This window comes from Hyposmocoma kahamanoa, unplaced genomic scaffold, assembly GCF_003589595.1.
Source record: "Hyposmocoma kahamanoa isolate Upper Pololo Valley unplaced genomic scaffold, ASM358959v1 232, whole genome shotgun sequence".
Lineage (NCBI taxonomy): Eukaryota > Metazoa > Arthropoda > Insecta > Lepidoptera > Cosmopterigidae > Hyposmocoma > Hyposmocoma kahamanoa.
The window spans coordinates 6368785-6386520 of NW_020653750.1; the positions used below are offsets into that span (position 1 = coordinate 6368785).

Consider the following 17736-nt stretch of genomic DNA (forward strand, 5'->3'; position numbering starts at 1 on the left):
CTTTTGCAACTTTCTTCTTTTGTTTAGCTATTGGGTTTTAGAAGCGACTACGTTATGAATCCCAGATTGCGAAGAACAGTTTCTGCTTTGCTTCCTGTATGTTTAAATTATTAAATTTCCACTGTTTCAAATGTAATATCTCACATAAACAAACTCGCGGTGTGGTATTTCCCAGCGTGAAACATTAAAATTAAAATTTGTTTGTGTATAGTTTGCATGTAGGACAGTGAGTTCCTTTTGATTGTTGATTTGTCCAAGGACCCACTGCCTTCGCGTTTCTTTCTTTTTCATTTGCCCGAGAAGCGTAGTGTCACCAAAAAAAGTGTGGAAAATATATTTTATTGGCCAAATTTAACCTACCATTTTTTACAAATATCAAATTTGAATGATACCTAATGCCTAGAAAAATATTGATGGTAATTAAAGAGTCACCTTTTAGGTTAAGTTGTACATACGAAATAAAAGCTCATAAGAAGTGCAGATTTTTTAGATTAGCTTGTATTAGAAATCTCATAAGAAGTACAGTTTTTTTTATATATTCGAAAAATTATATTACATTGCTCATGTTTTACGATATAGAACAAAATTAACAATAATTATTAGGTGGAATATTGTATGATTACATTTTACATATAATCTCAATTTTTTTTTAAGGAATAATAAAATACGAACTATAACTACTCTAATTTTAAAAATTACAAATAAAGTTATCTTGTCATTGAAAATTTGTATAGTTTTACTTGTATACGGTTAAGTTACATAAAAATAAATTACAATATAAAGGCTTTTATGTTGGAAATATAAGAGGTAACTTGGCAAGTGAACAACTATGGTAACTACAATTGCATGTTCCATATAAAAAGTCACGATGTTTTTGTACAGTAGTACCTATTCGTTTTCTAATAGCACGCAAGTAGGCCTATTTAGTACAGTGTGCATCAACACCAGCTCTATTAAGATCAATACTAAGAAAAAAAGCACCTTGTTAAAAATAAAAAACACCCGTGTTTGTTAAATCATCAATATTATATCATCATGTATACACAAACAATTTTGTGTAAACACTACAATCTCGCGTGTAATTTAGCGAAAAATCGATATTGCAATAACATAATATTGGGCGAACAATGGGCGGTTTCACTTGGGCAACATATTATACACTTAAAATTCTGAAACAACAAACAACAACAAACAAAGATATATATCACACTATATTGTTATCGAATGCCGTATTATACTCTGGATGTATTGTTGTATCAGGTACGTCATAACCACTGTCACACTGAAATGAAACGTCAGAACAATACATTAGAAGATTATTTAGTTTGGATGGCACTTTCTACTTATAAACAAGTTATACTATACAAAATAAAAGAGTAACAAACTTAATAATGCAAATTATATAAAGCATTGTGCACAAAAATAAAATAGGTTTTAAAGATTAAAAATGTTTGCGACATAATCTATACCAATATTCACAAATATAGTGTATAATAATATTAGGTAGTCTTTATTTATAGCCTCTTAGAGAGTTTACGAAAATATGAGTCAAGTTGAGATTAGTTTCATTTAGAATAAAAGGACAGGATTTGCCATAATTGTCTAACAAGGTTTAAGAAAATTAACTAAATCTGTTAAAAGCGCAAGTTTACGACTTGAAATCAAACCACTTTCACATTTCACAGCTGATATTTTTTTCGCAACTTGAGAGGGGCCGTAACAGTATCTAAAAGCAGTGTGGTTTTATATACTTGCCTTTGAAAAAGTTTTAGTTAATTTTATTTTACCGATTATGTTAACTAGTTTAAAGGGCACACTCGGTTATTATCTCTCATTATGTATATACACAATTACAAAACCACTCTTACCAATGAACGCATGCAATTATATCAAACGAAATTTTTGCCTCGTCTGAGAAGACTAAAACCATACTTGAGTGTTATAATAATATTCATAAGCAAGATAATTAAAAATGTGTCTTAAAGCAAAGGTTTTGAGTATAATTTCAACTTAGCGTCTTATATTAGGTATACATATTTATTTCGATTTTGTGACTGCTTTGTGTTTAGTAAGTTTATTACAAAAATATATATGTACTCGCAATAAAACTTAAATAATACCAATCTATATTTGAAGCATCTGTTTAAAAGCATTTTATAAGGTATCCCTACTACTGCAGATAAATATCTATATACAAATATATGCATAACTAAATAGTTATGCATATATTTGTTGATTGGGTGTGTATTTCAATACCTAGAATTGTCTTAAAATTCTTAATATATAAAGTTAAAAATTAGTGCAGAAAATAGGGAGTAATGCACAAGGTAAAAGTAAGCAGTGGTCCAAAGGAAAGCATTAAATAAAATTAATACACCTTTAAGCCCACACCACACCAGTTGCACAACGATTAGACGTTATTTACCCGATATTCCAGCCGTAGGACACAGGCTTTTGCGTGGTGGCCGCGCCACGCGCCTGATTTTGATTATGCCCGTAGTTCTTGTACGTCGATTGGCCTTGCGCCTGGTCTGATGGATAAGTTCGCGGGTTAGAATTCCTCGAATTAGAGCTGTATGAGTGGTAGTTTGGGTTTTCCATAATAGGCCGTGTGTTGGTATTAAAGAAATTACTTAGTCCACCGTTTTTAGAGAAGTCGTTGAGAATGTTTCCGAAGATGCTGGAGAGACCGCTGCCTCCTGACCCACTGGTACCGTGGCTGCCGCTACCACCGGAGCTACCGCCACCGCCGTTTGCGTATTTATTCAGTGTGTTTAAGATACTGTCGAGCGGACTTCCACCTCGCCCGCCAGACCCAGATCCTCCAGAATTATTACCTCCGTAAGGATTGCTGCCCCCTCTGTTCGAGCTTCCGCCATAAGGCGAGCTCCCTCCGTAGGGAGAATTTCCTCCGTACGGATTGCTACTTCCTCCATAGGGTGAGCCTCCTCCACTTTGGCCACCGTATGGCGAGTTTCCACCGTAAGGTGAGTTTCCGCCGTAAGGTGAGTTGCCGCCGTACGGTGAGCCGCCTCCGTTTTGTCCGCCGTATGGTGAGTGTCCGCCGTACGGAGAATTTCCACCATAGGGAGATCCTCCACCGTTGTTTGAGCTACCGCCGTACGGCGAGAGGCCGCCTGGAGGTGCAGGGGGTGGGTAGTGAGGAGGGCTGTCAAAGTCTCTCATGGGAGGTTTAGGTGTTGTAGGCCTAGGTGCTGGTGGTGCTGGTTCTGCATGAGATCCTGAAACCAACGAATAGATAGGTATTTATGTAAATCATTGTTCATATTAAAAAAAAATTCAAACCTTGCAGGTTTTTGGTGGCATTGTGCCAGTAGCACTGAGTTTACAAAGTCAGTTACCTTCAACTTTTGACTTCTTCTTACACGTGGGGTATGTGCCACAATCTCGACTTTGGCCGTACGAGCACGGGTCCTCAGCTAGCACACATACTTCGCTGTTTAGGCACCCGATATCCTTGCACGTGCGGCCGTATTCTGAAAAAATAAATAGAATAATTAAGATGCTAAATGGGACATGAAAACATTTTTAGCTCATTTAGCTCCCTCATCTTGAAAAGTTTATCTGCGAAATTTTCGTTCAACCAAATCTACTTAAAAGACCTCTTTGTGGTCGAAAATATATAAATAAATAAACAGTCAACTTTATCAGGGATTTACTGCAAACATTAACTAGTTACACGAAAGGAGCCTCCCTGCACGACGTACAATTCTTTTCGTATGTCTGGCGCTCCCTGGGCAAAAATACCTTACGCGGATTAGCAAATTCTTTCACCACGAGGGCAATCATAATGGATAAGAAGTCTGTTTTCTTTGAAGATGGGAGTAAAATTACAGTTCATTGCGCAAAAGTGTTGCCCATTTGCAAGCAGCTAGTGATTGCTGTCGATAAATATTTTATCGACTTTCGACTGAATGTTGGTTACGCTTATGCAATAAAAATGTATTTCGATACTAAAAGGCTAATTGTTAAAATAATAATGAAGGAGGCAATAACGCAATTATAGTAATCATAGAATGTCGTAATTTTCACAATTCAGACATTTTTGGTAAAATTTTACCTTCTTTCACAATCTACCGATAAAACTGTCGACAACAAATACACGAGTATTTAAAATTTTATGAAAACAGGCACAGGCAACCCAGCAAATGTCATTTTATTCCGTCTTCAAAAAATACAGACTATAGCACATGAATATCGTCGCGAAGTGTAAATAATTAAATTTACATATTTTTTTAACTGTTTACAAACGATGATTATGGAATGAGATATAGGCGTAGGTAGTATTGGGAGTACGCTTGCCTTCTTGTACTTTACTGTACTTGTATAGGGTCAAGAGCACGGCACGCTTTACCCTTAAGACTTAAATCCAACGCTATGCCGCTTACGATAAGAACGGTCCAAAGTACAAAGTGTCAAGCTTGATGTGCTCTTGACTGTACTTTCGATTAGAACCTTCACAACTGGTTCACATTATTCTTCTTAAGAGGTGTGAAGCCTCCAACCCGTATTAAGCCAGCGAGTGGCCACACTTCTATAGGTTTAAGTTCTCTGCCAAGCTATGAGATGTGTACGGGTTGGTGGTCATGGTGGTCAAGTGCTACGGTACCGTATCAAGTCACTAGCAATAAATGAGCTAAGCACTATTTGCAGGTACACAAAAGAGCCGAGAAAGAGAAAGATTGTTATGATTACATACATAAACAAGATTATAAACTATATTTTCCACACGAATTGGGTGCTCACACGACTCAATATCACACGTAATAAAAACCAACCGAAGCGGAAAAGTTTTTTCACTGAATTGTTTTTCCATTGTAAGTACAAGCCTTCTGTATTATGTAAATATAAGGGCGGGAAGAATTTCCAGGGATAAAAAATCTAAGGACGTGATCTGAGGACGGAGGGACAGAGAGATAGGCGGATAAGGTTCAATACTATTACAAGAGAAACAATAAAACATTTCAAACGTGTTTTGGAAACGTATAAATCAATAAAAGGCATGCTAAAATTGGGGTTTTCTCACAAAAAGTTGCTGTATAGAAGCAGATAGTTTATATACAATAATAATGAATTTTCAATCAATTCAGTAATTATTTTTCTATCAAACATAATCGTCATGAACCCATTGATACGATCCACTGCTGCAAACAAAGAGTGTCATTTCATTGACTGTATTTTCATACAAGAATTGGTTAACATTTAATGAACAATTCACGCTTATTTCTTGAGTAAGAATAACACGATTTGTTTCCCGAAATATGGAAGTCAAGTGTGTTTTTATAGCGAATACATTTGATGCTAAGAGTGGGGTGGGAAATTCTGGAAGTATGGCATTTGCCACTCAGCAAGTGCGATTTTACAGGCAATAAAAACAAATAAAAAGAGCTTCATAAGGTCGGATCATAACTCATTGTTTCGTTACTTTAGAGACTGGGATCCCACACGTGTAATTTAACGCGGAGTCGAGAAAATTTCTTTGAATTTCATATTACGCGTTTCTATGCCAAAAAAAAACGGACCTGAGAAACCCAAAAAAGAGTTGATTATGGAAAGTAATAACAAGTTGCCGAGTTACTTTTGTTCGGTTCATTAGTATATTTTATAATTAAATTATATAAAGCAAAGCCAAAAAAAACGATAAGTTTCTGCGATTTATAATTTACCAGTCATAATTGTTGAGCACAAAACGTTACAAATAAAAAAAAATGTTTATCCCACTGTAAGACTGTTTACTACTAGGCGATTACAAATATTGTTTAGGATTAATTTGTATTGGAAATTTCTTACGATGCCAGTATCCATGTAAGACAGAAAAATTAAAGAATAAATGCCGGTCTCTTGAGACAAAAAACGTCCGTAATTTCCGAGTAAACGTGCAGTCACCGACACCGTAAGTCATAAGTTGTTTTGTTACTTTCAGGCGCGCGGTTTATGTGTGCATTAGGTAATGGATCCGAGCCATATCTTACGCCAATCTTCGGGGTGCTACGTGACTCGGGCAGGGAAGGCTGAACCATCGCTTTAGAGTCAATATTTCAATCGAAAACTGTAGGAGATATATTTCGATGATTTTCGTGATACATGATATATTTTAGTGAAGTTAAAACGTTTCTTTGGACCAATTTATTTTTGATTTTCAATTTTGTTCATTATTAAGTACTTCTAGATTAATCTCTTATTATTAATCTGTTATGATCAGAGATGAGCGAGTGTCCGGGTTGTAACCGGCATTTTGCTAATGCTGGGTTAAATCCCATTAATGACCAAAATCGAAGGCAAAAACTATTTAAACTAAACATTTGTTGTAAATCGAGTTTTGTTCAAATTTAATAATATTATTACAAAATGTTTATGGCTTTCCGATCACATCAAAAAGTAATTTACAATTTAAAGAAAGCCTTTCTACTATAAACAGATTCAGGTTTGCTTGAAAATCGCATTGAAATAATTCGATACATAAAATCGTTTGGTCGTATGCACTTGAATCGATTTTGGTAAAAATAGAATCATAATGTACATCCTTAGTAGTGAGAATCCATAGGATTCAGGAAAGATTTTTACATCGAAATTTGTAATAAGTATGGAATTTTTCCGTATTCCACTATCGCCATTTCTGCCCACAATTTTGGGTAGAAATGGACTAAAACCTGTCGCTTTGGGTTAAAACCAGGACGGGTTGATTGGGTTTTAACCCACTGCCCATCTCTGGTTATGATTTAAACTTACATTGTAATTTCATCGTTCTTTTGATACAAATTTCCTAGAAACCACGCCACCACCACCATTGAAATTAACCTACATAAACGTTTCGTAGAACCATCTATTCGGCTATTTAAATAGCATTTCTAATTGGGAAACCAATTCAGTTCAAAGGTTGTGGGAAGAAATTTCTCTACATAGCTCTTCTATTTACACCACTTGTAAGTTCTTTTCTTTGTAATTCATATAGGTGATTATAGGACAATACAGCATTGTACATAAGTAAAGAGTAGAGGATACAAAAAATGTAGACGAAAACCACAGACGAATCGCTTTTAATAAAGCAACTTCCAATCAAAACAATTAAAAAAAGAGAACTTGAGAGAAAGGCCATTTTTATTTATTTTATTTTACAATTTTAGGGAAACTAACAGCTAGGCATATAAATAGTTTTAGAATAATAAAATAGATGGCCAATTACAAGTTTCCACAGATCACAGTTAAACTTTACATTAGAACTGTACAAACACTTAGCAGAAATAAATCAAAAGGAGAAATTCTTACTTGGATTACCTATTTAAGGGAAATAAAAAAAACAAACACTGATTACAGAGTAGTAGCTTAAGTTGGTCGGTGAAATATTGAAAAAGTCAATATCGTGCTGCTTTGTAATTCTGTTTATAGCACTCCATATAATAATATAAGTAGAATTGTATTACTCACTGGAAAATCCATCAACGTAGAGCACCAAACAAAGAGTAACTACAGTCGTTCGCCAATCCATGGTGACTCTGAAACAAAAAGCTAAATTTATACCATCAGTTGCGAAAAAATCCGGTGAAATATGAACGCTCTTCATGTGCCGGAGGGTTCTGTATAAAAAGTCTCTATTACGACACTCTTATGTCTGTCACAGACTCATAACTTTTGATCTATAAGACGTAAGTAGACAGTGAAAATTGCTTGAGCTAAAAGTGGGCAGTTGATTTTTAGTTTTATATTTAAATTCTAAATTTAAATGTGATAGTTTTTGGCGCCTTTTCTCGACTTTTGTTTGCTGTTTTGCTTTGAAAGCTATACGTGTTTTCTAATAAATTAATAAGCTGTAAGTACATTTGCTTTGGTCTTGCTCACTCGTTGTTAGCACCCACCCTTTAACCCATTGATACAGTCCGCTACACGAGGTATACTGCCCTTCACCATAAGTAATGTAATTGACATTTTTAGTAAAATTAGTTACTAACTTATCTGGGTTCAGTGAATGGACATCTACAATCCCTCTAATCGGATTTAAAAACCTTATTTAGTTTCATTTTTATTTTTAAGCAAAATCAGCGAAATTTGCTATTTTTAGGTGACAATAAAACTTTAGGTACCAAATTTCTCTAAAGTTACCGGAATGTAATTGTTTTTAAATTTATAAATAAATCAAAGTTTTTTCTCTGCATTGCATCTGTAAGTGGAGAATGCGAAATGAAAGGACAAAGTTTGATTATTGCACAATTTTACTACTGTGCAAGTTCGAGATTTTTATCTCTGAAACGAATCGGTGAAGTTCAAAATCCATCTCATATCTATAATCCTTTCCGTCTTTCAGTACCTTGTTAAAAAAAACTGCACACATATGAAGATACTGAATAATTTATCATATTAATACACTATAATATATTAATATGACAAATTGGAACAGTGCGTTCCAATTTATCATATTAATCATAATATCAAAGTCATAAGAAGTTAGGCAAAGGGTACCTGAAAAGTGATTATAATGATGTTCATTGCTTACAATGAGAACGTACACGAAAGTCACCTGACTAAAGGGCTAAATAAAAAAACTTGATCTAGGTGTGTATTTGTATAGCAGAGTGTCGATACAAGTGCAGTCTGCCTACGGCGGCTGGTACTGAAATTGTATAACAAGCGACAACGGCATTTCCTATAATTTAATTTCATTGCGTTCGCTCGACTGAAAACAATTTGCAGTTTGCTATTTTTCATAATAATCCAAACCGACGAGTCCTGTGGCTTATTTATTGCTGTTTCCTATGTGTGACGTTAGTGGTAAACAGTTTCTCGGAACCAGAACTTGTGCGTCAGCTTAATGCAGACAAAATAGCTTTTCGATGATTGCACTTTATACAACAATATTTAGCATTATACATAATAAGTTTTCAGGTTTGTTTATATTTTGACGTAACTATATCGAGTTTAGGTTTACGTTATTGCCATTCTTACTATCTTTAGCTTTCAGTATAATAAGGAGGATGCCAATATCTCTTGTTCAAGTTGAGTTGTTTAGTTAAGCAGAGATTCAGTATATATTGCTGTTTATGAAGCGTTCAGTAGCGTGTACGTTGCATACAAAGTAAAGATTAAACAGGGAGATACAAAGGAAGGAGTAGCCGTCCAGTTTAACTGTAACATTTCATTAAGTTCCTTGACGGATGCTTGGCAGTTACAGTTTGTGGAAAGAGTCCTAACAATGTTGGATTTACAAAAACAGCCCCGGCGTTAGGAAAGTTCTTAATAAAAATAATAAACAATATCGATATAAATTATTTCTAGAATACCGTTACTTGTTACTTAGCAAAAACTTTTTGCAAATTAACTACTTACGAACAACAAACAGGAACGACAACTAACTAATAGCAGCATAAGTTTTTGTATTTTGTTAAATAATCCAGTACTACATTTGCACAACTGCGATAGCAGTTTTCGAAATATTCTCTACATCTATTAAGTTTCTTTCTGTGTTCGGTCCTGGGTAAATCAGCCGCATTGTACGAATGCGTCTCTGCACTATGAAATAGCTCGTCGACACGTGTATTTCCTACGCTGCACACGTCTGTCCAACGCTGAAACTTTATGACACCTAACTCAGCAGCATTCCCCGAGCAATTTCACAGAAACTGTTCCCGTATAACCTCGTTACCAACTACGTTCAGGTAAGTAAAACGCTTGCCGCGATACTTGTCTCGCTTTATTGAAAATTCGAAGCCACTGCCACAATGAGAAATTTTAGATACGTTTGCTTTATGTGCTCCTTCAATAAAAACCAATTTGTAAAACGCTCTGGGAGGTTAACGAAATTTGGAGTCTTACACAGTAAGACTGGGATGACTTTAAAGAAATATTCTATAACCTTTGTACGATGTAGAATAAAAACACAATGAATAAGCAAATTGCTAACTACATAAACAAAATTATACAAATATCTGAAACAATAATAGCGAGCAAAAGTTATATAACACATATACAAACAAGCATTGACCAACAATGTCAATAAGTAAAATCGATTGTGAAACTTCCTAAATGTTTATAGATTTCGTAAGAATTTAATAGATACCACATTATATTCCATAAATTCGTTATTGCAAACAAATGGTTGTATAATTAAAACTACTTTCGTATTAGAAAACACAGTCACTAAATAAATTTTTGCACCACATAATTTAAGGGACAATTTTCGACTAATCCACCGCGCTGGTACGAAATCACGGAATGAAGTGCGGTGGTGGCGTGACGGGGTGCGCCCTTCGGGTCGAAGGCGAGGGTCACGGTAGTCACGCAAACCAGCTTTGTTCAAGAGTCTAAAAATTTGATCTATTTTTATGAACTAACTTTCATAAAATTATATGAAATCTTGGAGAGATGAAATTATTTAAAATTTGTTTCGCGTGGGCCAACATGCTATTGACACAAGGGACCCAGGGATACGAAATGTTTGCTGTGCTAATGAAGATTAGGTCAGGGCAGCATAATGTCGTGTTGACGTAGGCACTCATATGCGTTTGCTTGACTGTAAAAATTCGGGTTCATTTCCAGGTACGCTAGTCGAGATTAGAATTAATGGGCAAGCGTTGATTAAAAAGGGTGTGAATGTAAAAATTAAAAGGATTCCGGAGGATATTACATGCCATAGAGCAGAAATTGGATAGCGATACGAAAGATATATTGCCCGACATAAAGCCGCTCTCGGTAACTTTCTACCCATTTCCGGCAGCCCACTTGTGAATCGTATTTCGGAATCCTTTTTATCTTTTTGCGGGTGCGGTGCGGCGCGTCGGCGGAACGCGAAGTGACAGCGGCACCGAGCCACTTCGCAGCTCATATATCACTTGAGCCTGTAACGGCCGTGTTAACGGTCCGCCTGTCACCTCCGCGCTTCAGCCGTCTGCCAAACCATACCAAACCGCATCCCGGCCGGCACTACACTCCTCGCAATTTTCATCTACCCTGTTATTGTTTGGATGGCTAGTTAAATTTTCACGGTACATTATTCCAACAACGAAGCACAATTGTGCTCAAACAGAGACAGATTCCGAAAACGTGATCTATGATGTGAGAAGAGCCAAACAAAGCGCCTTAGTGGGTAGAGGGATTTTACGCGTTCAAATTCTGAGCGCGGTGCATCGCCGCCGGTACGGAGTCCCCACAAATTCAGGGATTGTACGGAGCACGCGACGGGCGGAAAGTAAGGGTGTCGCTTACCGGGATTTATATCGGCGGAAATCTCTGGCGTGTTCACACTTCATGCCCGTGTGACGACGCCAGATAAAAATGCTCGGAGGAATCGCGAGCGCTTTGCACAGATTTTCGTTCTCACCTAACTAAGCACATTCGCTGCACCCACATTTGTGGTCGGGATTTAAAGCTCTTACTGCCGTTGCTTCAAGATATGAAATCCCAGTTAATCTTCTTTCTTACACTTATGCATTTTCAGTAACTGTACTTATGTATGGCACAGTGTAGTTTAATTACGTAGGATGAAGCTGAAAAGGGTCTCATTAAGCTAAATTTTGTTTTAATGTCACGAACAAAAAATGTTCTCCTTCCGTATTTTCAACCTGGGCTTCCTTCCTATAGCGCTAACAATAAGCCTCGTGGGAGTGAAATGACCGAAAAGTACCTACTAAACTGCATGAACAGTTTCATTACTAAGTTCGTCTGCACTATAATGAGGCGCTCACGGGAACATAAAACTCATATAAATATAAATAAATAGCACACGTAGCGCTCACCAGAATGGAGATAAATTTGTCAAAATTATCACAGCACTAATGAAGGTCGGAATATCACTGGTTAAATGTATTATCGCGCAAAATTTGCGCCGTTAAAGTCCAGTATGGTGATAAATACAAACTTGGCTTCTCAACTCAGTGGCAACGACTGTGCCGTGATAACACTGGGTATGTTGTAAATGAGATCACACTCGTTACTCATTCTAAGAAATAAGCTAAGTATTGTGACGTTGAAAATTTAATAATATGTAAACAGATGTTATCATACGTTTAAGTCGGGAATAGCTATATTGTATCTTCTCATAAATATATACGCAATACGAATATGAATACATGTAATGAAGAATCTCTTGCTGGCAGTAGTAAACTTATTTATTAGTTTGACTGGAACTCAAATAAGTGAAGGTCTTACTAACTTCTGACTTTTCCCCGACGTCAATAAGGAGAAAAACTTTCGATTATCGATTATTCCTTATTTATATTTGATATAGGTAGCTGGTAGGGGTCGCGTCTATTACAGAAGCTTAGAATTACAGCAATTAGTGTCAAAACTTGGCCCATTTACGCATGAAACATAATAAATGTATGGTTTATTATGTAAACTGAGTCAAAATTATCTTTGTTATGGGTGTATAAGATTTATTGAACTCCAATTTTGGGATTAAATTAAAGTGTTAACGGTTATTCGAAAGAAGGTTTAGCTGTTCAGTGAATATATCAATAAAATCTTCGATACCTAAAGGTATGAGTCTTTTCAGGTTGGTGTTATGTCTAATTTCCGTGGCAATTTTTATTATCACGAAATATACGTATAACCGTGAAATATAAAACAGTATTAGTGTAGGTGATACCATGCTGGAATATTAAATAATATTTTATGAGAATGTATTCGAATACTTAGGTAATTAATAAAAATTGCCAAGGAAATTAGATAGTGAATAGTAATCCGAAAATAACCGATGTATTTTGAGCAAATTTGCTTCAGCTAGAATATGATTATTATTTGCTTTTTTTCACAAATGTTTTTATTTCATAAGTCCAATGGAATGTTTTTGCCAGTTCAAATTAACTCAAAATTATAAAAAAATATCGTGTTCCTTCAAATCAATGTATTTAATTATGTTTTATTTTATATATTAATAGTATGCTTGGTCAAGTACAACTAATTACACAGCCGCCAACATAAATATTGAATCACGTAGCAAAGATTATTGCTCACAATTACAATTAATTTCCTGTTTTCCTGCGTCCATTTTCCTTTATGGAGTTCTCAGTTTTAAACTTTAAGAATTAGTTGATGTATTTTCAAGAAGGTCAATATATTTTGCACTTAGTTTAATTTGTTTCCTCCATCCTATTTGTCGTAAGAGAAGCTACAAGTACGTACGGAATAATGTAAGCATTAACTTCCTTATTCTGCACTTAAACGAGAGTTCCAATTTTGGACCAACGCCTAAATAGCGTTTTCACAAAGAAAATTAGTGTGACTCGGTACTTTTGTTCTAGGTTCCAGGCCCTGTACTCTCGTTCTCCGTCGGACATCCGTCCGAAACCATTACTGTGAAATAAGTAATACCTGAGCAAATTACGCATGATGCGAATGAAGCATCATACTTGACATTGTCTTTCAATTTAGTCGAGTATTACTTATTTGACAGTAAGCGCCCAACTAAAATGCGAAAGTTTTCGTTCGGCCGCCGCGCGGTAACCGTCCAGATACCACGCTTTCACGTACATTAATGGCGAATCTGAATTCTATTTACTAGGCAACAATATTTAAATTTCTTGGAATAATACAACTGCACGACCTCCGCGTAGATCAAAGACAAGCCAGCCTCTCATTTAAGTTAAAACGTAAAAGCTAAATAAATAGAGCGTATTTTGCCATGAAAGTTCGGTCGCGTGAGCGCGCGAATAAACGCGCCCTAACGGTTTCAGACGATGAAAAACTATCTCATCCCGAATTTCGAGATTTCTTGTTGGTGTTGACTGATAAAACTTTGGTAAAATTTTGTACAGTAAATAATTAATGCGCCAGACAACCACACCAATTGCTTGGTATCAAACTATGGAATTCCCTGTACTATGAATACCTACCAGAGAAACGGAATTCACTCGGGGGCACTAAGCGGGACTCCCAGACCATTATGAATTTATAAAAAATACATTTCCCAAATTGGTTCTACCTCCGCATCCATAGCGTTAGACCAAAGAGTGTCAAGTTTGATATGTTCTCTTACAATAACTTCTTGCTACGATCTTAACCAATTCTTTTGCTTTTCGATTTAAGCACTGGAAATACAACCCTAATGGCAGGGACTTGAGTATGATTTCTAGTGCTTGAAATCATACTCAGATCCTGACTTGAGCATTGAGTAGAGTTCTGGAATACGACCATAAGAAAACTCGTGTTTTTAAGTACGAAGTTTATTTTGATACATGATCTCGTTATCTATATTTTATGTATGTGTTGTATAGATAATAGAGAACGTGTTTGCCGGGTTTTTTTTCGAGTTCCAAGAAAAGACCGGTTGTCTGAATACACGATGATGCGATATTGCGAGAATCAGATAAGCGTTCATTCACAAAAGCGCTTTATCTAAAGTGAGCAATACGTCCCACTACTAGGCACCGGTCTCCTCTCAGGTGAGTGTTTAGGCCATAGTCAGAGACGCTGGCCCAAAGCGAGTTGGGGTCGTTACATGTTTTCCGAGGGTTGTGAACCTTGTTCGACATGCAGGTTTCATGCACCGAAAAGCTCATGGTAAATCTGTAATTAAATTTCGTACATAAATTCCGTGAACCTGAGAGTTGCGAGCCCGGATTCGAACTCATGGCCTCAGCTTGAGTGGCGGTAGGACAAACCATTAGGCTACCACGGCTTATCACAAAGACGCTTTATCTCAATCTCAGAAAACGTTTGACTAACGCCTGGCAGTGCTCAAACACTAGAATTGCACGTTAGGAGTGTATCTAGAAACTAGCAAGTAAGTAACGTTCGACATCTATATACAGAGGAATTTAAGACAGAAGTGCCGTGCTACAAAGTGACAACGAAGTAGTGAAGTCATTGTTTGAGGAGAAGCGATCACTTTTCTTTACGAGTAAATATTGTATAATACTTTGTGTCTACTTATCCTTAAAAGGTTTTTCTAGATACACAATGTATAGAAATATACTTAAGTATAAAACAAGTTGTACTTATTTTGTTGTAGGTACACATCAGGAAAATAGACGCGTTGCTATCTTAAGAGTTATTTTTGCTTGCAGGCGATCAGTAGCAGCAACAATACCTTGCTTGTTCTTGAAAACAAATGATGTTTATGATGCTACATCTTATTTTTATTGTAAAGAAAAGTTTTTCACTAAAAAAAACGTCAACAAAATAAGAGGCGGGGCTAGCTAGAATCTTTGCTTGCAAACGAAAATGTTTTGGGACTGGGAAAGCTTTAACTTTGTTGGTAGTACATTCTGTACTCAGTTGAAGAACTCAATTTACTATACAATTTATGTAATGAAATTGTAACACGATGTAATCAAAACGTATGTGTGTTTGTAAGCAGTAGTAACACAGATATTTAACTTACCAGTTTATGGCCTTTTAGTTCGTTTCGACTAACATACTACAACCTAACATAGCCAAAGAGCAAAATTAGAAAACGGTCAAGAGTTATGGTTAAATTTTTACATTATTATACATTTCTCGTATTCATCCACAATTCTAGTATATTCAAGATTTATAAGTCCTCTTTAGTGTTTAGAGTAATTTAATTAATCTAGAATGGATAGCAGAGTGCATATATACATATCATTCACCTCACACACACCACACACACCTATCACACCTGTCTCCCACCGGGGTAAGAAGGGACTGTTATAAGTATAAGCATAATAATTTGAAAATAAAACCTATAAACATACATTAATTGTAATCCGCTATGTAATCCCTTAAAACCCGTAAATATGTTAGAAAAATAACTTTTTGCCCGTTAATTCATCCTATCGTTCTTTTTCGACTACCCTACTAATATCTTTCAGTGTTGCCATAGTGTTTTTATTGATTATATCGAATCGGTATCTTATTTCTTTTAATCTGATAGTTATTGCAGGTAGTAAATATAATAATTTATTATTATTTTTGATTGATATAGCTTTCGTTAACACTACGGACCTCCACCTACTACGCTCCAGACAAACCTCCATTCCCACCAGTCTCTTCATACACGCCCGTTGTTCTTGGTACTTTTGACCCCACCTTTTAAGGACATCCCAATCTGATTGAGATATTATGTACGCCGAGGTCTACAGCTCGCCACGCTTCTGTCCACGTTCGTTCTATAAATTTCTGACGTCAATCTACCAACATTCATTAAGTTTATTACAGAGTGGAACTAAATAAAGTACAATCAAAATATAACAGCTTTATTCATATCGCAAGGCTACCACAGCATGCTAAGTAGTAAGAAGTGGTTTTTGTTATAGGTATGTAAGCTCTTTAGAGAGCTTTTAGAGTTTTAAAGCTCTTTAGAGTCTTCTTCTTCGTCTTTGTTTAGTTCCTAGATTTACACATTCTTATTAGGACAAAAACAGACTGATGGTATAAGTGTGGTGACCCCATTATATGGATAGTCCGTAAGTTTAGCCTTACTTAGATAGATAGATGGATGGATCGATAGATGGATCGCTGGTTGGATCGCTGGATGGATCGCTGGATGGATCAATGGATGGATCGATGGATTGATCGATGGATGGATCTATGGATGGGTCGATGGATGTATCGATGGATGGATCGATGGATGGTTCGATGGATGGTTCGATGGATGGATCGATGGATGTGTCTATGGCCGGATCGTTGGATGGATCTAAGGATGGAACGACGGATGGGTCGATGGATGGATTGCTGGATGGATCGATGGATGTATCGATGGATGGATCGATGGATGTTGCGATGAATGGATCGATGGATGGATCGTTGGATGGATCTAAGGATGGATCGACTGACTCCGGAGTCTGCATTGCACGGCCTCACTCGTCTTGGGGGCGGGTCGGAGGACAACCGACTCGCCTCTCCGTTGGTGCGGGAGCCCTGGCGTAAGCTAGGGCGGCCGGGCGGCGTCGTGGTGAATGTTCACTGATCCCACGGCGCCAACTCAACCAGCGAGAGGGAAACCCGGGGGGGTTTTAGTGGGGTAGGCCCTCCAGTCTGGAGGGAGAGTCCCCACATAACTCCTGAGTCTCCCTGGGCTCATAAAGATTTCCCCCCCGTCAAAAAAAAAACAAAAAAAAAAGGATGGATCGACTGTTGGGTCGATGGGTCGCTGGATGGTTCGACGGATAGATCGATGGATGGATCGATAGATTGGTCGATGGATGTATCGATGGGTAAATCGATAGATGGTTCGATGGATTGATCGATGGATGGATCGATGAATTAATCGAGGTATTGATCCAAAGGTTGGATCAACGGACGGATCGCCGGATGGATCGAAGGATTGATCTATGGATGGATCGATGGATGGATCGACGGACAGATCGCCGTATGGATCGAACGATGGATCTATGGATGGATAGATGGATGAGTCGATGGATGGATCGTTGGATGGATCTAAGGATGTAGCGACGGATGGGTCGATGGATGGATCTCTGGATGGATCGATGGACGTGTCGATGGATGGATCGAATGATGGATCGTGGATGGATCGGTGGATGGATCGAGGGTTTGATCGACTGATAGATCAATGGATGGATCGATGGATGGATCGACGGATGGATCGACGAATGGATCGACGGATGGATCGACGGATGGATCGATGGATGGATCGATGGATGGATCGATGAATTAATCGAGGTATTGATCCAAAGGCGATGGATGGACGGACGGACGGACGGACGACAGATGGACGGATGGATGGCCACACTGACGGCATATATGACGAAGCATACACTCGCGACATCGCGTTCAGGATAGTCTTAAGCTTTTGGTTTACCTACT

General features: G+C 37.2%; 1 protein-coding gene across 4 annotated transcripts in view; it reads right to left on the reverse strand.

Annotated features, from left to right (window-relative positions):
* Positions 1 to 432: 432 nt before the first annotated feature.
* LOC113228399 (translation initiation factor IF-2) overlaps positions 433 to 17736 on the reverse strand; it is a 32671-nt gene continuing 15367 nt past the window's right edge. For 2 of the 4 annotated variants that reach the window (XM_026461677.1, XM_026461678.1), the window contains exons 2-5: positions 7447 to 7514; positions 3363 to 3497; positions 2426 to 3242; positions 436 to 1282 (exon numbers count right to left, since the gene is read on the reverse strand). In XM_026461677.1, the coding sequence (XP_026317462.1) occupies positions 1210 to 1282; positions 2426 to 3242; positions 3363 to 3497; positions 7447 to 7514 (1093 nt within the window). In that variant the 3' untranslated portion in view covers positions 436 to 1209. Of the gene's footprint in view, positions 1283 to 2425; positions 3243 to 3362; positions 3498 to 7446; positions 7515 to 11744; positions 11884 to 17736 lie in introns of those variants that run through there. The other 2 variants (XM_026461680.1, XM_026461679.1) reach the window with 2 other exon arrangements.